At 37.4% G+C, this 21,961-nt stretch overlaps 2 protein-coding genes across 2 annotated transcripts; one reads left to right on the top strand and one right to left on the bottom strand.

Annotated features, from left to right (window-relative positions):
* Window positions 1-12,837: 12,837 nt before the first annotated feature.
* Window positions 12,838-15,896, top strand: LOC121746417 (guanine nucleotide-binding protein subunit beta-2-like). The gene is made up of 6 exons (XM_042140242.1): window positions 12,838-13,141; window positions 13,273-13,367; window positions 14,396-14,820; window positions 14,921-15,278; window positions 15,379-15,492; window positions 15,666-15,896. The coding sequence occupies exons 1-6, from the start codon at window positions 13,036-13,038 to the stop codon at window positions 15,699-15,701; spliced, it is 1,134 nt and encodes a 377-aa protein (XP_041996176.1). The 5' UTR covers window positions 12,838-13,035; the 3' UTR covers window positions 15,702-15,896.
* Window positions 15,897-16,280: 384 nt separating this feature from the next.
* Window positions 16,281-20,354, bottom strand: LOC121746416 (protein INVOLVED IN DE NOVO 2-like). The gene is made up of 7 exons (XM_042140240.1): window positions 20,175-20,354; window positions 18,459-19,384; window positions 18,134-18,315; window positions 17,835-17,903; window positions 17,468-17,755; window positions 16,956-17,171; window positions 16,281-16,650 (listed from the first exon to the last, which is right to left on the bottom strand). Exons 2-7 carry the CDS (start codon window positions 19,363-19,365, stop codon window positions 16,420-16,422), a joined length of 1,893 nt encoding a protein of 630 aa, XP_041996174.1. The 5' UTR covers window positions 19,366-19,384; window positions 20,175-20,354; the 3' UTR covers window positions 16,281-16,419.
* Between the last annotated feature and the right edge of the window lie 1,607 nt (window positions 20,355-21,961).

Below are 21,961 nucleotides of genomic sequence, written 5' to 3'. Positions count from 1 at the left end.
GGAATTATAAATTACTGGAGTAGTACTTTTTAATTATACCACTACCTTGACAACTTAATAGGAGTATCCACTTTATTTATTTGTCTATTATTTTTGTCCAACTACTCTCAAATTTGATTATTTTCATCATTTAAGCTTTTGAATTGAGAGATTAAAGAGTGGATTTTAATGAAGCATAGCAACATTTTAACATATGAATTGACGTTCAACATTAATTGATTGTTACTAGTACTAATTGATTATTCATATTTTGCAACGTGTGGCGATTGCCATTGAATATGTTGTAGCAAGCATATATAATTCGTAAACAATAATTATGTTAAATTGATAGTTTGAACTTTAAATGACGCCGTGGTTGCAATTTAGCTTAAAAGTATAACTAATCCAAAATAATAGCATAAAATGTGGAAATTATTGTTGAAATGATCAGACGAATGTCCATTTAACCGTGTTTGATGGATAAGGGTATCCACTATGGGGAGCCCGCGCCTATAGCCGCGGGTTGGGGCGGAGGGCGGGCGTGCTATAGTGTGGGCAGACACCGAAATGGGGGTGGTAGGGGGTGGACGGGCTTCAGCCGACTCCGGGGCGAGGACGCGGCGAAATGGGGGCGGACGCGGCTATAGGCGCGGCGCCAATAGTGGCGGCACCGACCGCCGCGACTATAGCCGATTTTTTTTTATTTTTTTTATTTTTATTTTTTTTAATTTTAATTTTATTTTTATTTTTAATTTTAATTTTAATTCTACTGCGAATAGTCGTGTTCTTCTAATTACGTATAGCCCGATAAATTTGTTCACAATTACTTGAAACATTATAAAATGAAAGTTGATTATAAAATTTAGGGGCTATTGGAGGTGTCCACTATAGTGGCGGACACAAAATTTTGGGGCTATGGACAACAAAACTGGGGCTATGGATAAAAACTGGGGCGGGCTATTGGGCGTGTCTGCCTTATAGTGGACACTCTAAGGCCATTCGCAATGGGGCGGACGATGGCATGCCCGATGGTGCGCATCGTCCGCGCCCGCCATCGTCGGCCCCATTGCGGGTGCGTGACATAGGCCGCGGACGATAGTCGCGCCCTATACTAAGGGCGCGGAGTATAGCGCGGACGATGTCCATCGTCCGCCCCATTGCGGCCTACGCGGACGATGGCCGCGGACGATAGGTCATCGGCCGCGCCATCGGCCGCCCCACTGTGGGCTACGCGGACGATGGTCGCGGACGATGACACGCGTTTTTTATTTTCTATTTAAATCTCGTTTCTTATTCATTTGTACATACGAACATATCGACTATCTCTTTACATATTCTCTCTCAACATCCAACCAAAATAAATCTCGGCGACGACACCAATAGTTCTAGTTCGTCTGAGTCCGGTAGTTCGACGTCTGAAGCATTAGATGCTGCCGTTGAAGAGGCCATGGCGGCATGCTATGCGGCAATGCAGCGCGAGGAGGAGGCGGCGGCAGCGGCGGCTGAGCAAGTACATAGGCCTATTCGACATAGGACGTATGTCCGACGCGACCACCCGGAAGCTCACAGACGTCTGGTTGAAGACTATTTTGCCAATCAACCACGATGGGGCCCGACTGTTTTCCGCCGCCGGTTTAGAATGTCGCGGTTAGGCATGCACAAGGGTCACGAACCGCCGGTTCCGGTTCATGAACCGGCGGTTCACGGTTCAAGAAACGCTTGAACCTGAACCGGCCCGCCTACCTCCCGGCGGTTCCGGTTCTGGTTCAAAAAACCACCGGTTCACCAGGCGGTTCAAAACCACCGGTTTTTTGACTGAACCGCCGGTTCCGGTTCATGAACCGGCGGTTCAACCGAAATTTTAAAAAAAATATTTTTTACTTATAAAAATTGATTTTTATATTTAAAATCAATTTTTACAAACAAATGAATACAATAAATTCGTAATAGCCCATATATATTTGATGGGCATGCGAATTTAAGAAACCATTCTTGGTTGTTTCTCTTTTATAGAGACATCCTTGAATGTTTTATGTTCCACTTTCGATGTGGGACAAACTCATTCTTGGTTGTTTCACTTTTATAGAGACATCCTTGAATGTTTTATGTTCCACTTTCGATGTGGGACAAACTCATTCTTGGTTGTTTCTCTTTTATAGAAACATCCTTGAATGTTTTATGTTCCACTTTCGATGTGGGACAAAATCATTCTTGGTTGTTTCTTTTTTATAGAGACATCCTTGAATGTTTTATGTTCCACTTTCGATGTGGTACAAAATCATTCTTGGATGTTTCTCTTTTATAGAGACTTCCTTGAATGTTTTATAACTACATGTTTAGAGCATTCATTCATCTTTTTCCAATGTGGGATACAAAACTTTCTTTTGTCTTCTATTTTTCTTGATTGATAAAAATAATGAATTATTGAGAAATATGATTTGTATATAGAAAATATTTATTTGTATAATAATTATGGTTAGGTTTATACAATTTGTATAAAAATTATTTTTTTAATGTGTATAATATTATTTATTAGTTAACATATACATAAATTTATAAACATAAGCAAATCATTAATGATAAATAACTAATGAATAATAGTTTATGTAATAATATTTGTTATTATTACATAAACTATTATGTCCAATATTAAGTATTGATATTTTATAAATATATACATAAATAACTAATGAAATAGAATAATTTGCTTTGATCATAAATACATAAATTTATTATAGAATATTATTGGACACAATAGTTTATAAATACATAAATAATATTGGACATAAACTATTATGTCCAATATTATTATCAATACTTAAAAAAATATCAATACTTAATAGGACATAATAGTTTATGTAATAATAACAAATATTATTACATAAACTATTATTCATTAGTTATTTATCATTAATGATTTGCTTATGTTTATAAATTTATGTATATGTTAACTAATAAATAATATTATACACATTGAAAGAATAATTCTTATACAAATTGTATAAACATAACAATAATTATTATACAAATAAATATTTTCTATATACAAATCATATTTCTCAATAATTCTTTATTTTTATCAATCAAGAAAAATAGAAGACAAAAGAAAGTTTTCTATCCCACATTGGAAAAAGATGAATGAATGCTCTAAACATGTAGTTATAAAAGAAAGTACTTCAACATATTTTGTCCCACATCGAAAGTGGAACATAAAACATTCAATGATGTATCTATAAAATAGAAACAACCAAGAATGAGTTTGTCCCACATCGAAAGTGGAACATAAAACATTCAAAGATGTCTCTATAAAAGAGAAACAACCAAGAATGAGTTTGTCCCATATCGAAGGTGGAACATAAAACATTCAAGGATGTTTCTATAAAAGAGAAATAACCAAGAATGGTTTCATAAATTCGTAAGCCCATCAAATATATATGGGCTATTACGAATTTCTTGTATTCATTTGTTTGTAAAAATTGATTTTAAATATAAAAATCAATTTTTATAAATATTTTTTTTTTCACGGTTCACAATTCGCCGACCCTGAACCGGCCCGTGTTAACCGGCAACCCTCCGGACGGTTCAAACCGCCGGTTCCGGTTCCGGTTCCGGTTCATGAACCGGCGGGCCCGAACCGGCGGTTAACCGCCGGGCCGGTTCGGTTTGTGCATGTCTAGTCGCGGTACCTTTTTCTCAGCATTGTTCGGACATTGACTTCACGTGATGAATACTTCACGTTTCGGGAGGACGGCATCGGCAAACCCGGCCTTACACCATTGCAAAAGTGCACGACTGCTATTCGTCAGTTGCATATGGCACCACGGCGGACCTTTTTGACGAGTACCTCCACTGCGGGGATTCTACAGGCCGCGGGTGTCTGAAGCGCTTTTGTCAGAGGATAGTAGAGGCCTATGGCGACACATATTTGCGCAAGCCGACTGCCACTGATTGCCAGGGTCTGATGTAGATGCACGAGACGGCGCACGGGTTTCCTGGGATGCTTGGGAGCATCGACTGTATGCACTGGCAGTGGAAGAATTATCCGACGGTGTGGAGAGGCCAATTCACAAGTGGATACAAGGGCAGCCACCCGACGATGATCCTCGAAGCCGTCGCTGACCATCGACTCTGGATCTGGCATGCTTACTTCGGCGTAGCCGGGTCGAACAACGACATTAACGTCCCCAACTCGTCCACCCTCTTCACCGAGCTATGTAACGGCAACGGCCCAGCCATCGAGTTCACTGCCAACAGACGCCAATACCATATGGGGTACTACTTGGCCGATGGCATCTACCCACGGTGGCCAGTTTTCCTAAAGACGATCAGCTGCCCAATTGGTGAGAAGAGAGTTTTATTTGCGCAAAAGCATGAGTCGGCGCGGAAGGATGTCGAGCGGGCATTTGGTGTGCTTCAATCACGGTGGGCAATTGTGAAAGGGCCGACTCGTTCCTGGTACAAGGAAGTCATCGCCGATGTCATATATGTGTGACAACCGTGACCCAAATCATACATCATATTGCATAATTACATATTTTATTATAATTACATATTTTATTATAATTACATGATATACATTTTTATTAGAATTATAGAGATTTGAGTGGGTGGCTATATAATATGGTGTTTAGAAATATATTAGCAATTATGTAACATATAATTATAAGTAATTGAGTTTAAAGTTAAAAATAATTGAATTATGTATTAGGCATATAGGTATATATACGTGTTAGATTAGGATTACTTTTCCAATTATGAAGTCATGCACATAATCTTTATTTATGTAATATATATGTGTCTTTTTGTGCATACGTAAAAGGGTGTAGTTCCAATCAATTAAATGTACATTTCTTTTTATTATAGTTACATAGAATTTTATCTAATAGCATCAATTATAATATTTTATTTTTGTTTGATACGTGTAAGGATTCTAGAGTAGTAAAATGAATATGTGTGAATCCTATTGTTATAACCGACTAGAACTTATCATATATAAGCCTTGAAAGTGTATGTTTATAAAAAAAATGGGGGAAATGAGAACTTAGGGTCGAAAGGCAGAAATATAATCCGAAGGTAGAAAGGATCAAGGTTGAACAGGAAGAGGAGCTAGGGAGTTCGATTAGAATACTTAGAATAATCAGGTATGTATAAATCATACTTTTAATTTTATATATATTGTGTGGTTGATTGCTATGTGTTGAATTTGAATGAGAAAATGGATTATATGGTGTGAAATTGATATAATTATGAATTATTTGATTTTGATGGTCGAATATGATATGAATATTTGATTGCGGAAATGAACATGTTTGTTTAGATATATTGGATAAATTGATGGAATAGGATATGGATATGTTATTAGTGCAAAGGATATGTTTATGATACTGATTATGTGAATCATTGGATTAAAGAGGATCTGTGACGGTTTTGCCCTGGATCTGAAATCACAGTGGATCATATTGGGACCTTCGGGTCAAACATATTGGGACCTTCGGGTCAAATCATATTGGGACCTTCGGGTCAAATACAGAGGGACCTATGAGTCCAATTATAGAGGGACCTACGGGTCAATCATAGAGGAATCCCGGGCAGATACCAGGCTTGACTGTTACAGAATAATAAACTTAATAGAGTGGCATATGCATATGAATATGAAATGGTTTGTTTTTAGATCATGTTATATATTGTTTCTGATTATATGTATTGATAAAAGAATATGCTTGTTGTTGTATCATGTGAGATTAAAGGTGGAAATTTATATATACTGAGTTGTGGCTCATATAAACCACTAAATTTTTCAGGAATAAGATAGTAGTAAAGTTTTGACTGACGTGGGTCATAGGAACTCCACGTGTTATCAGGTTCGGCGGCTGACGCATATTGGCAACCTTCTCCTCCTCATCTTTTTGCATGTAGATAATTGTATAGTATATAGAGTGGTGAGAGGGCTCCACTACTTTACAGGATATTTTGAAATATGTATCAGATATGTGTTGGTTTGAACTTATATAATATGGGTGTTTTATGAATTAGACACATGTATTGATTGCTTTTATGATAAGGGATTTATTTATTATAAGAGTATACGTTAGAGGGGTTAAGGTGTGACAGTTTAGGTGGTATCAGAGCGGGGATAGAATCCCGCTGGGACATAGTATTCATGTATATCATATGATACATTTATGTTATAAGTTTCATTTGCATTTGTATTATCATAAACATGTCTCACCAAGGAGAGAAGGGTCAGCCGCCCTGCATCATCAGTTAACTGTAAAAACATCTCATATACATACTGCATCATATGGTGATTTCCAGTAAATACATGGACCAATGATGAGTCAAAGAGGTAGAAACATTAAATAGCCCCGAAAAGTGGAATTGTTGACTTTATGAGACTACTCATCCGACCGAGGCCGAGATACAGTTGAAAAGGTTAAAACATGTGTTCAATCAGATGAGTAGTATATCAGAGTAGCATTACACAGTATCTCTTCTTTGAAGCAATACTTACTATTGGTGAGAAACAGTCCCACAATCTATGATACAACCTCTGGTACTCAGTTCGGACGATTTTCCTAGAGAATTTAATGATAAATATATGCAAGAAGTGTATTGTGATGAGAAGTAAAGAGATTTTTTGTCTTTACAAGGAACTATATTTGTTGTTGATTACGAGCTGATATTGTTTCAGTATACACGGTTTATCTAGACTACGTGGTGTGAGTTAATTCAGTTAAGCTGCCAGCGAATATTGATTCTCTTATTCATACACAAATTTGATATTATCATGGGTATAGATTGGTTGTCACTTCATCCAACTAAAGCAGCTTGTCATGTTAAAGAAATGGTAATATAATCATCAAGACGAGATCGAGTGATATTTAATGGTACTTGTCTTATATTAGCTACATTGACTTTTCAATTTATTCGAAGTGGAAATCTTTCTGGAGTATCACCTGATCAAGAGACAAACTTCACTATTGAGTTACTACCAGGTACTACATTTATTTCTATTCATCATTATCAAATGTCTTGATTAGAGTTTCAAGAGTTAAATAAATAGTTACAAGAGTTGTCAGACAAGGGATATGTTTGACTCAATGTTTTACTTTGGAGAGCACCAATATTATTTTGAAGAAGAAAGACGACACACTGCGACATTATATACACTATTGGAAGTCGAATCAAGTGACTGTGAAGAATAAATATCTATTACTGAGAATAGAAGACTTATTGATCAATTTCAAGGTATGTAACTGTTTTCGAGTACTGATTTTTTATCAAGATACCATCAGTTGAAGATAGCTAAAGTGAATATTGCAGAAACACCATTTTAAACTCAGTACGACCATTATGAGTTTTGGTTATGCCTTTCAAATTAACTAATGCACCTGCAATTATTTATGGCATTGATGAACGAAGTCTCTCGACCATTCCTATATCACTTAGTGATTATTTTTATTGACTTACTAGTATATTTCACGAAGTGCAGATGAGCATGTTAATCACTTGCAGTCAGTATGACAAGTTTTGCGAGATAAACATCTTATTGCAAGGTTGGGTAAGTGTGAGTCTAGCTAAATCATATGGTATTATTGGGACACATGGTATCAGGTTAAAGAATAGAAATAGATATACAGAATACTGAAGTATTTGTCAACTGAAAATAATTCTCGATTATGGTTGAATTGATGAAGAAGTTATTACGGAAGAGCTCTCATCTTATATGGAGTGAAGCATGTCAACCAGTTTTGATGAGTTGAAGCATTGATTGACTATGTCGTCTATATTGGTTATTTCCACAGGTACATGATATTATGTTATTTACAGTAATGCACTGCAACATGGATTTGGTTTCTATTTCTGATCTGGATTTCTATTAAAAAAATGGAAAGTTTATTGCTTATGCGTCAAGGACAACCACGAGTACATGAAGCTTCTTATTCTATTTCTGATCTGGATTTAACAGTGTGGTGTTTCTTCGAAGATTTGGCATCATTATTTGTATGGAGGACTACGTCGAATTCTGGTTGATCACGAGAGTTTGAAATATTTGAAGAGTGAGAAGGAGTTGAATATGAGACTAAGACATTGGATGGAGTTTCTTACAGAATATGATTGCACCATCGAATACTATCTTGTGCAAGAGGAAGAAGAAAGTCGTAACGTTTGTTTCGAGGCGTTTGACGTGTTAACTTGTTAAAAACAGACAATCATATGTCTACAGGTTTGTTGAAGCCTTTAGCTATTATAGTCTTGAAATGAGAACGCAATTACGATATTTTGCTATAGGTTACTGAGAACACAAAAAGGGAAAAGATGTTGTTTAGATGATTGTGGAAAAACTGAGTAAGTTAGCACATCTCTTATCTATACGTTGGATTTCTTCGTTATATCACTTAGTTGAAAAGTATGCGAAAATGCAGCACGGTTATATGGTATTCTATCTTTTATGTCTAGCAGAGGTCTGCAATTTACTATCTATGAAGACTTGATTATATTTTAGTAATATTTTTCACCAACAGAAAGATGGTAAGTCAGAGAGAATTATACAGATGTTAGAAAGAGATGAATTTTGCGGACAAAATTCTTCTAGAGGGGAAGAATTGTGACAACCGTGACCCAAATCATACATCATATTGCATAATTACATATTTTATTATAATTACATGATATACATTTTTATTAGAATTATAGAGATTTGAGTGGGTGGCTATATAATATGGTGTTTAGAAATATATTAGCAATTATGTAACATACAATTATAAGTAATTGAGTTTAAAGTTAAAAATAATTGAATTATGTATTAGGCATATAGGTATATATATACGTGTTAGATTAGGATTACTTTTCCAATTATGAAGTCATGCACATAATCTTTATTTATGTAATATATATGTGTCTTTTTGTGCATACGTAAAAGGGTGTAGTTCCAATCAATTAAATGTACATTTCTTTTTATTATAGTTACATAGAATTTTATCTAATAGCATCAATTATAATATTTTATTTTTGTTTGATACGTGTAAGGATTCTAGAGTAGTAAAATGAATATGTGTGAATCCTATTGTTATAACCGACTAGAACTTATCATATATAAGCCTTGAAAGTGTATGTTTATAAAAAAAATGGGGGAAATGAGAACTTAGGGTCGAAAGGCAGAAATATAATCCGAAGGTAGAAAGGATCAAGGTTGAACAGGAAGAGGAGCTAGGGAGTTCGATTAGAATACTTAGAATAATCAGGTATGTATAAATCATACTTTTAATTTTATATGTATTGTGTGGTTGATTGCTATGTGTTGAATTTGAATGAGAAAATGGATTATATGGTGTGAAATTGATATAATTATGAATTATTTGATTTTGATGGTCGAATATGATATGAATATTTGATTGCGGAAATGAACATGTTTGTTTAGATATATTGGATAAATTGATGGAATAGGATATGGATATGTTATTAGTGCAAAGGATATGTTTATGATACTGATTATGTGAATCATTGGATTAAAGAGGATCTGTGACGGTTTTGCCCTGGATCTGAAATCACAGTGGATCATATTGGGACCTTCGGGTCAAACATATTGGGACCTTCGGGTCAAATCATATTGGGACCTTCGGGTCAAATACAGAGGGACCTATGAGTCCAATTATAGAGGGACCTACGGGTCAATCATAGAGGAATCCCGAGCAGATACCAGGCTTGACTGTTACAGAATAATAAACTGAATAGAGTGGCATATGCATATGAATATGAAATGGTTTGTTTTTAGATCATGTTATATATTGTTTCTGATTATATGTATTGATAAAAGAATATGCTTGTTGTTGTATCATGTGAGATTAAAGGTGGAAATTTATATATACTGAGTTGTGGCTCATATAAACCACTAAATTTTTCAGGAATAAGATAGTAGTAAAGTTTTGACTGACGTGGGTCATAGGAACTCCACGTGTTATCAGGTTCGGCGGCTGACGCATACTGGCAACCTTCTCCTCCTCATCTTTTTGCATGTAGATAATTGTATAGTATATAGAGTGGTGAGAGGGCTCCACTACTTTACAGGATATTTTGAAATATGTATCAGATATGTGTTGGTTTGAACTTATATAATATGGGTGTTTTATGAATTAGACACATGTATTGATTGCTTTTATGATAAGGGATTTATTTATTATAAGAGTATACGTCAGAGGGGTTAAGGTGTGACATATGCGTGCATAATCATGCAAACATGATAGTCTAGAATGAAGGCGGAAGCATCACCGATTGGAATGAAGATGACCGTGCATCTAGCTCGTCCGGCACGTCGACCGAGACATCCGATAGAGGGTTACCGTTAGGCTTCAATGAGGTTCTATCTAGACAGGCCTCAATGCGCAACCAACAAGATCATGCACAGCTCATGAGCGACATGATTGAAGAAGTGTGGGCTCGTAACCGCCGTCGCTGAGTTTGCGTTTTTTTAATTCGCATTGTAATGTATTAATTTTTATTAAATGAAATGAAGTTTTTGAAATTCGTATTTTAATTTATTAGTTTTTTTAAATTCGTATGGATTTTGTAAATATTAAAAAAATGATGATGTGGCGCGCCTTAGGGCGCCCCACTGGAGGTGGGGAGGTAGGAGGGTAAAACTGATGACGTGGCTCAGGCGCCCACTACTGATGCCATGACTGTAGAATGGTTTTTTACCTCCTGGTAAAATGAAACGGCTAATCGATCTTAAAATAAAGCAAAAGGGATGTGTCCAAAATGAAATTATGTCGTTTTGCAGTTTTCTGTTTTTTTTAAAGAAAAAATCAAATGTTTAAAATAATCGTTCAAAATTCGGTGCCATCCAAATCAATTGTCCCAAACCAGTTCAAGTGATGTCACGCAACAGATTCGATGCAATCAGTGTATTCCAAAAAAAGAAAGAGAATTTTATAAAAATAACATTATCGTCGACAAAAAAATCGATAGAGCAAGTGCAAGTTAATATTGTACAGTTTTTAATAAAATAGTTCACCTTATGGAGTAATGTAATAAAGGTCTTATTTTATGTATTGTGAACATTGTAAGTTGTGTAGAAATTGGTTGAGTAATTTTTTATGTTAAGATTGAAAAATGAATTATTGTAAATTTTTCATCGACAAAAGATGTACTCGCGGGTGGCTCGTATCTTGTCCCGCCGAGACGAGACGGCGGCGAGACGCGTTGCAGCGCCCCATCTCGTCCCGGTCTCGCCGAGACGCCCGTCCCACCGAGACACCTGGCGGACTGTCTCGCCACGCGCTTGCGCGACGTGGCGCGCTCCGGCGCCATGCGTGACGCCCACTCGCCGGCCCGCGAGTGGGCTTCGTCACACTGACGCAATAAATTATTTTTTTAAAAAAAATTGGAATTTAATTAAAATAAATAAATAAAAACTCGAAAACGGTAATATTACCGTTTTTCAACCGTTTTCCTTTTTTTATATTTTTTTTACTCTATAAATATTCACATTTCACAAACAAATACACATCAAATCCTCCAAATCATCTCCATTTCCTCTCCAATTTTCATCTAACCTCTCATCACAAAATGTCCGGCGACGGAAACTCTGGCGGTGGCGGCTCCGGCGGGTTTGACATCAACGCGTTTGGCGATTGGGGGGCATGTACAACGTGTTGGGTGGTTCTGGTTCCAGTTCGTCTACGCCGGGCACCCAGGGCTCGTCGACGCCGGGGGTACCAACCACCCCATTTTTATTTTGCCACAAATTTAATTATGTATTTTTTTAGGATTTTAAGTTGTATTTTTATTTTATTTAATGAAGTGTGTTTTTTATTAATTGAATTTGTTAGAAAAAAAATAAAAAATGAAATTGAATGAATAGTAAGTTAAGAGATGATTAAGAGACGGATAAGAGATGAAGGGTTGCAGGTTATGTCTCTTAGTTAAGAGATGGAGTGAAAAGTACAGTATGACCCATGAATAGTTAAGGGATGAGACAGTTAAGAGACGGATAAGAGACAGCGTTGCGGATGGTCTGACCGATGAGTTTCCACTCTTCATAAAATCAATGAAAAAAAATTGAATTTTATAAAATAGATGCTGATGTTAATAAGTAAACAATGCCTCTATGACCCAAAATTTGATTAATGAAAAAAATTGAATTTTAGAAAATAGATGCTGATGTTAATAAGTAAACAATGCCTCTATGACCCAAAACAAATTTTCTACTCCCAAGGTAATATAAGTCTCCTTTTTGGTATTTTGTTCCATTTATCAATAAAAAGTATATATATATATATATATTTTTATTATAAATAGTAAATAGATCTTATATTTTAGTAACTCATGGTATTTATATTTCATTAGTACAAAATTAACATGTTCTATACAAAAATGAAATTTATATTCCTTTGATTTTTTTGTTCACATTTCTTAAAAATACGGTACAAAGAAATAGGATTTTTAATGCTAAACAAATTCCCGAAAATATCATGATATTTAGTCAAATTCTAATTTATCTCACAACTTTGAATAGTAGTTTGAAAAATTATGAGGTGTTAGATTTGTTCAAAATTATCCATGATGATATTTTTGGTGAAATTTGACAACCGAAAAATTATACGTGAATATCACCGAGAATGAGTTAACCAATATTGTCTATTTATAAGAAAATTGACAAAAACAAAAATAATATTACATCTGAAATTTTCACCATGAGATCAGTGATAACAAATTAAAAAAGAAATATTTTAGGATTGATTTTGAAGATATTAACCATAATCATGAATTTTACTGCTGGAAAGATCTTATATCCACGTCAGTAAGAAAGTGGGCCTCAGTGAATGATTATGAACCCAAAGTCTTTGCAGTCCAACTCATTTCTCACCTCCTCCACCACCACCACAACCACCACCACCAGCTTCCACGCTCAAACCTCTTTCAATTCCCTCAATCCAATTCCACCCTCAATTCTGCGAAAATGTCAACCCTAGGCTTCAATTCAACTTATTAATTCTTCTTCTTCTTCTTCTTCTGCTTCTTCTGCTTCCAATTCCTTTCTCGCTCACAAACAACATGTCCGTCGCTGAGCTCAAGGAGCGCCACACGGCCGCTGCGGAAACCGTTAATTCTCTCAAGGACAGATTGAAGCAGAAGCGCCTCCTGCTTCTCGACACCGATGGTTTGCAATTCTCTTAGTTTTAGCTGTTACTGATTATGCTGTGCAGATCCAATTGCTCTTCTGCTAACTATCATCTTACTATTGATCTATCTAACCATTCCAACTTCCATCCAACTTTTTCTCTGTTGCAGTCGCCGGCTACGCTCGGTCGCAGGGACAAACTCGGGTGAGTTTTGGACCCACTGATCTTGTTTGTTGCCGGACTCTTCAGGGCCACACCGGAAAGGTAATCCTTTGTTTTCTAAATTTTCGATTGTTTCAAATGTACCACTTTTTTCTCTTCGACATTTTGCCCAATTTTAATGACCTAATTTGCATCACTTTTCGTCTCCAGCATTTTCCCAATTTCAGTTACCTAAATTTTTTTTTCATTCTGGGGTTGCCTTTCTTGTGAGAGGAAATATAAATCAGAGTTAGTCATTGGTAATGAAATACAATAATCGTTCCATTACACTGGTTGTTAATCCATGTGTAAATTCTGGTGTGTGAGATATGAATTAAACATTCGGCATGCCATGTTTGATTTGAGTGCACCGTTAGAGTAATGAATATGAGTTGGCCCAAACGAACAATTCGTGCTACGATAATTCATTCAATGTGAATATAATACCTGAGATAGTTGTATATTGTTTACCAAAACAAAGACTAGATTATCAAAAGAATAATATACTTGTATCAAAAGATACACAAAAAATAGATCCATTTGATAAAAAATATGGAATGAGTGAAAAGATCCATTTGATCAAAATTGTAAATTTAATGAGTTAATTTGTTGACCATGGTTCAATTTTATGTTGATAAGCAACTTCTCTCTATTGCAAAGTAGGGGGTTATAGATGTGTATTCCCTGCCTCTCTTTGTTGTCATAGTGTTTTGTCTTCTCTTAATGCCTTGTTGAGTCCCATGTGAATTATCTGGAATTTTCTTACAGTGTATCATATATCATGATTCATGATCATGAATAGATGTTGAACTAGAGGCATAAATTTATCCAAGAATTTACCTAGTCAATTGGGGTCTCACTGCTTGGTTCGTATTAGAGTGAATGTGACAAAGCCTTACTTTTGGGCAATCCCACATATGTCAGCTGTACATCAATCCCATTATCACTTCTGACTTTCTTAGCTGTGATGGAAATAATTCAAATTTGATGCATCCACTAAAAAAGAAACTGTCTGCCCTAAGAGATGTTTCTGACAAGTTTTTTTCGTATCCTGAGTTCATTTTAGTAAGCAAATCTGAAATGGTTCTTAGGTGTATTCGCTGGATTGGACTCCAGAAAGGAATCGTATAGTCAGTGCATCTCAAGATGGACGATTAATAGTTTGGAATGCTCTCACAAGCCAGAAGACTCACGCAATTAAGCTACCTTGTGCATGGGTAATGACTTGTGCTTTCTCACCCAGTGGGCAATCTGTTGCCTGTGGTGGCCTAGATAGTATGTGCTCTATCTTTAACCTGAACTCTCAAACCGACAAGGATGGAAATCTTCCAGTATCAAGAATGCTTAGCGGTCACAAGGGTTATGTATCATCATGCCAGTATGTTCCAGATGAGGATACACACCTTATAACTGCTTCTGGTGACCAAACATGTGTCCTATGGGATATTACCACTGGCCTAAGGGCGTCCGTGTTTGGAGGTGAATTCCAGTCTGGGCATACTGCTGACGTTCTAAGGCATGCTCGTTATCTTTCTAGTGCACATGAAATATTTTGCTTTAGAGCTTATCTGTTTTTAATGTTAATGACTTTAATAATGCTCTTTTTTCTGGTTCAGTGTCTCTATAAATGGATCCAACTCTAGAATGTTCATATCTGGCTCTTGTGATTCAACTGTCCGTCTGTGGGATACCCGTGTTGCTAGTCGAGCATCTCGTACTTTTCATGGCCACGAGGGAGATGTTAATTCAGTGAAGTTCTTTCCTGATGGGTATAGATTTGGAACGGGTTCAGATGATGGAACTTGCAGATTGTTTGACATTAGAACAGGCCACCAGCTACAAGAGTACAATCAACAACACGACGCTAATGAGGCTCCTCATGTAACTTCAATTGCATTTTCCACATCTGGCCGTCTCCTCTTTGCTGGATACACCAATGGAGATTGCTACGTCTGGGACACTCTATTGGCAGAGGTATAAATATTTTTGCTTTAATATGCTGAGTGTGTATTGTTATGGTTTAATAGAAAATTAAATATGCTGCTCAATTTCAACCCGTCTGCCCTGTTAATAGGTTGTATTGGACTTGGGAAAACTTCAAAATTCTCACGGTAGTCGGATCAGCTGTTTGGGACTGTCTGCTGATGGTAGTGCCCTATGTACAGGAAGTTGGGACTCGAACCTCAAGGTTAGTCTTATTTTATCGCCATTCGCCCATCACCATTATGCATTCAAACTCCTTTTAGCTAACAAGATGGCTTTCCTGCTTAGGAATATTCAAAAATACACACAAACAAAAAACATAGTACTATGTATAGACATGAATTGTGAAATCTTATTACTAATTTTATACCCCGACAGATCTGGGCTTTTGGAGGGCATAGAAGAGTCAACTGAGAAGTTGGAGACCGATTCTTGTGGAAAATGAGTGTCGTCGTCATATCTCCATCCGAATTTCTAGATTTCGCATGTCCAAGCTATGGGTTGTGATACCGTTACTGGTTGTATTTTCTTGTTGTAATCTTTGAGATGCCTAACAGACAGTTTGAGTAGATAAATGAAAATTTTTATGCAATAGTATTTGATCTGAAACACCCAAACCTGTTACTGTTCTTGCCTATTAGTATCTCACATTACCAAAACCAAAATAATTCACTTGTTTCAAGAATATGCATATAATGAAATTAATCATCATACCTCAATTTTACAAAGCTAGTAGTGAAAATGTGAAATTGTCGGCAAGCAGCAGAGGTTCTTCAACAGCTGCTTTTTTCACCAGGCTATAAAGGAAAATGTAAACAGCATAAATAAAAAGAGTCACTAACAGATACAAAACCAATTTAAATGACTCGTGAATTGTGACCAAGTATTCTGCAGAATTTTGCAAACAAGTATACTACTACTATTCATTCATGGAGGCATAAGTTTAGACCCAAAATAACATAATCTAAATTACTAATTTCCACTGCTCCGCGCTAATACTGATGCTCATGATTCTTTGCCAAAATAGTGTGTCAAAATTCTAGTTCCAGCAGAACGCAAAAAACAAAAAGCAGAACAAGAACACTGAGGTTTTGTGATGCTTGGATACATATACTTGTAAAAGAACTAGTCCCTAGCGTCTCTTGCTTTTGAGCGTGCTCCATTGCTTGATGATATATACTATTCCTTCTTTCAGGGTTGCTCTTCTCTGCTCTTTGTTATGCCACAGCTCGCTGGTTACATACCTACCACTTGGATTATACTCGTTCATCTCCATCAAAGCTGTTGTAACTGCTTGGTAGGCTTCTTCGCCTAACTTAATCCTCAGCTGCGTCAGTTCCTCATCTTCTTCATTTAGTATTGCCTAATAGTACAATGACAGGGAAGAAAATTGCACCCATCATTTTTGGATTTTAAAGCATCAAAAGGCCATTTAGGCAAAGTCTGTCTACATACTTCAAGAAATAGGCTATCAAATTCAACTTCCAGCTAATAGCAAACATTCATTTGGCAACACAAATTCACATATCAAAGTCACATGCATAAAAAATGCTTTTCATGTTTGAGAGCTAATTGTCCACACATGGCAAACATGTTTTTTTGGTATGTATAGAAGTTATGCAAACTAGGAAACAATGTTTCATACTCCTCAGTTTTAGAAATACATACCTTTACACTTTTACCACCTTCAGTTTGGATGATCTTGAGAGGGTGCCAATTAGAATCCATTATGCGACTCTCCCATTGTGTACATAGCTCAACAGCTCTGAGCTCAGTCTTGCTATTCGAATACATCCTTTTAGCTGCTGGTAAAAAGTCTTTACTGCTTAACCCCCCCATTCTCTTGATCCCAATCATTGCCCGAGCAGACTGGTCCTTCATTTCCTAGCAGAAAGCATTCTTGTATCGTTTAAAAATTGACAGAAATTAAATGCAGAGATAGTGTAGCTGCTACTACAGTTTGAATCCTCTAGTTCAAAAATAATCACGGAATGCATTATATATTCAGTTCCAATCAACCATATACAACCCTTTTTACTTATTTCCTAAAGGAGACATCATCAGCAAGTACGTAGACAATGCAGATACTTTCAATTTTGTAATGTAGCAGCAAAAAAGAAGCAAAGTTAGCATATACCTAGATGTTAAATCAAATAAGAATGAAAATGTTGATTTCTTACATTTATTAGTTCCTTCCGAGCTTCTTGCAATTCATCATTGCATTTCCGTTCTTTAACAATAAGAGCTTGACTGAGTTGATCAAGATCTTGAAGTTCTTCTTCCTTCTCTTCTAGTTCTTTCTGTATGGCACTAAACTTTTCTGACATGTCCTTGTCACCATCATCTCCCATGTGCTTTACTACTTGCAGACTCCCTGCGAGACGTCGTATCTCCAACTCCAGTGCTTGCTTTTCGTCAAGTTCCCTTTCTAAGTCGATCATTTTTCTCTGAAGTTTCTCTTTCTCTTTCTAAGAGAATCAATGAAGTTAAATTATTGATATAAACCATAAATTCATTTGCTCAAGTTATATAATAAAAAAGCAGCACCTTATGTTCTTCTGCCAAGAGTAACATCTTTTCATCTGCCCTCTTTAATTTCAAGATTGCCATTTCATTCTACATTAAAAAAATGAAGTATTAACAACACGTATGCAGTAAATAAGTCACATCTATAACATCTTGAAAATTCTACACACTTGAGGATCGGTAATGTGCATGACCAACATAGATTCAAGCGATCACCGATACAGCCAGCCTTACCATGATCAGATATGAGCCATTGATATAAATCTAGCTGTGGTGAGTCCTGTTTTCCAATGAATGTGACATGGAGGATGGTATATTACCTGTTTCTTCTCATGGTTGAGCCGTAAATTCTCATTCTCATTTTGAGCTTCACGTTCCTTCAACTCTTGCTCCTCTTCCTCCAGCTTCTTCCTCTGAACTTCCAATTGCATGTTGATTCTATCACGTTCTTGGAGAACTTTATGTAGTTGACCACTTGCACTTTCCTGCAGTTTTCTTCTTTCTAATAGATGTTGCAAAAGTAAGATTTATATAAGCTTTATTTCAAGACAAAAAAAAAGGAAAGACCAGAGAATATTAGAAAGACAAGAACAAAGAAATATTTGATAGAGAACTATAATCAACACCATAAAATGTAGTATATACCTTCATTGAAAGCTTGGATCATCTTATCCTTTTCGCCGATCACATTGATAAGGGATATGGAAGTTTCTTTGCATTTGTTTTCCATTTCTTTCAGGTTCCTATTTTGTGCATCTAATGTATTTTCCAATTGAGAGAGTAGTTTGCTATTTTTAATCTTCTCCTCATTTTGACGCTGTGCTATTGACTTCAGATCTCCATGCTTCTGTAGATAGTCACCAACAACATTGCCTGTGTGGAAATCACCCTCCCGAGCCACCCAACCATATAGCTTGTCCACATTCTCTTCATCCCAAAAATAGTCCCTCTTTCCTTGATGGCGAGCCTCATAAGCCTTCTCGAACCTTAAGGCATCATAGAGTCCGAGCCACTCACATTTAAACTCTATTACTGCATACCCAGAGTGACCTTTAAAATTCCACAAAGGGATTACCCTCACAGGATTAAACCCCTCATTTCTTAGCATATCCCTAAGTTTTGAGCCACTCGGTCCAACATTACGCCCATTTTTCCGCTGAACGGGAACATTTGCCACAATTCCCATCCATGGACATACATAGAGTTCATTCTTGTTACAGCTCTCATGAAGAGCTCTGTTATCCACTTCACTCGCTAATGAATTATTTCCAGCATTTATTTCTAGCATATATTTCTTAAGGCCTAAATGTCTTCCCCTGTCTTTCGCTTTCCTCTTACTTGATCCCTGGCTTATCCCAGCAGCATGCTGCAGTAGATCCTTAAAGCGAAATATCTGCTGTTTTTTGTGAGTGCAGTAAGGGCACTTGTATTCATCATCTGACACTCTGATAATGTGGCTCGATTCCTTCAAATGGAGAAAGCATGAATCGGCATACTCTTCCAACTCAGAATCACTTAGATCAGTAGTATCCCCTTCCGATAAGTTAGACATCTTCACCAATAGTCAATACCTGCAGTAGATTTGATGCATAAAGAAGCTTGAACAAATAAATGATACTGGTAACAGCTTAGTTGAGATGATAACATTGAGAGTTTCTGATTTCATTATTTTCAGGTCAACAGCATCATAGAGGAGCTCTAGTTCAAATCCAAACACCAAAAAGTTTAAACCTCGTCTATTATTTATCTCTAAATTCTTAGTGGAACAGTCTTAAAACACAGAAATTCGACTACAAAAGTTCTCGTCACCGATTTCCAACATTATCATCTTCCTTATTAGGATTACAAGAGGAAAAAAACAAACAACAATGACAAACAAATCATGCGGAATTTTGTTTAAAAAAATTACAACATCCCTGTGAAAATCGAAACACCATTTCAAAGTTTCGAAAAAATATGATAGGATACGAATATCCACAGTTTGAAATTCACAGCAAGCTAAAGACCAAAAACCAGTTCGAACGGAAGGTTTTTTTATTTGTACAGAAAAAAAAAAGAGCGTTGTCAATAACACCATATTAACCAGCAAGCGGTAAAACACACAGCAAAACACATTATGTCAACCAATTTCCAGCCTCATCGTCTCCAAAACTCATTATACCAACCGATTTCCATCCTTATTTTCTCCAGGATGAAAAGGCAAACTAAAATAACCAAAAATTATTGAAAAATGCAGGAGCAAAATAGAAAAAACGCATTCCTCCCTGTCAAAATTAAAATATCAACAACATAACTATCCACAAACTTAAAATCAGAGGATAGCTAAAAACGAAGTCATAGCGAAGCATATAGCACCGTTACCGGAATTCGAAGAGGCTAACTGAAAATGTACGCAGCCGAGAGGAGAAACGTAGTGAAGAAGCGACTCTAGGGTTTTAGAGGTTTAGGTGTGAGTTTGAGAAAGAAAATGTGTATTTTTGCAGAGAGAGAGAGAGAGGGAGAAAGAGGAGCACTGCATGGATGATGGCTGTGAATGTGAAGGTGTCTCTGCAACTTTTGATCGTCGTATTATGGCTTTCATTTTCAATTTTCCTTTTTTAGTAATGTGAATTGACACGTGTAGGCTCACGATTGAGTAATAGCAGTATTCTGTTGAATATGACTTGTAAGTTTGTTGAACAAATCAAGGGGTTTTGCTTACATGGATTTCGCAAATTGAAAATAGAACAAGTGAGGCCATCCCCATTGTTGTTGCTATACCGTTCCTTAACCGTTCCTTAAACTACTATTTGCGGACCTCACTGTATTTTTTTACTTCATTCCTTAACTAAGGAACGGAACCTGCAACCCTCTGTTCCTTATCCGTTCCTTAACCGTTCCTTATATTACTATTCATTCAATTTCATTTTTTATTTTTATTTCCAACTCAATTCAATTAAAACAAACACACTTCATTAAAAACACACAACATAAAAAAAAGTACAACTTAAAATTTAAAAAAATAAAAAACACACAATTAAAATCCCAAAAAATTAAACGTTGCATAATTTAAAATACAAATTTAAAGAAAAAAAAAACTACTCCGCCGGCGAATCATCCCTCGAAGGCGGTGGAGGTGCAATAGGAGGCGGAAGGCCAAGTTGTGCTGCCCCATATACACAATTCCGTTCCACGAGGCTTGGTATTGGGAGGGCGAGAAGCGGGAAGTGTCCGCCATTGTGGCGGTCATGTACAACGCCATAAGGGTGTTCGAGCCTTCCCCGAGCCTGATCCCGAGCTCGCCTGGCTTGATTCGCCTCGGCCCTTCCTCGCTCTAGCCGCTTTCGCCGCCTTCGTCCCTTGCGGCCGACGGCACCCACGGTTGGATACCGCGGCATCGCTGGCCGTGCCCGCAAACTCCTGCCCCTCTTGTGCGCCGCTGCCCTCACCGGTGTCACCAGACGAGTATTGGTCACTCGCCATGTGCTTCGTGCGCTTTGAGGTTGAGCCCGAGCTGGAGCGGACACCGTCGGCCCACCTTTCCTCGTCCTTGACGACCTGCAAAATATCAACATATTTGAATTGTTTACCGGTGTTCTGGTTACAGATGCGCAAAGCCGCCCTCAGAATGTCGGCTCCCAAAGCTCCGCTTTGGTAGTGCGCCGCTTCGGTCGAGTAGATGCCGCAGAATTTTTTGACTTGTTTGTCGACTCGGCCAAAGTGAGAGCGGAGCATCTTATATGTGCGCTTCCGGGACCCTTTCAGCTTAATCTGGTGGTAGATCTCGGTGACCTTTTCCCAGAAGCACTTGTTGGGTTGTTGATTCCCGACGACGGGATCGTACGAGACGGTGATCCAAGCGTTGTACACCGCCATCGTTTCATTGTTGCTGTAGAAATGCCGGCCTAGATCCTCCTCTTCCTCCTCCTCCTCGCCCGCTTCCAACTCCGCCCTGGAGCTTCCACCGCCTCGGCCTCCTCCCCCGCCTAGGCCTACTCCCAGAGTGGGTTCAACGGGGAAATCATCTCGAATCTGGGATAATCCCTGCGAATACCGTTGGGCGGAGGGACAAACGTATGCATCCACGTCAAAAGTGGGTGGTTGGTACCCACCCGGCGTCGCCGAACCCTGGGTGTCCGGCGTCGACGAACCGGAACCACCCAGTGTGT

The sequence above is a fragment of the Salvia splendens genome, chromosome 9, assembly GCF_004379255.2.
Source record: "Salvia splendens isolate huo1 chromosome 9, SspV2, whole genome shotgun sequence".
In the NCBI taxonomy this organism is placed as follows: Eukaryota; Viridiplantae; Streptophyta; class Magnoliopsida; order Lamiales; family Lamiaceae; genus Salvia; species Salvia splendens.
Note: the sequence above shows the minus strand (reverse complement) of the source record. Positions and strands in the feature narration are given on the sequence as shown.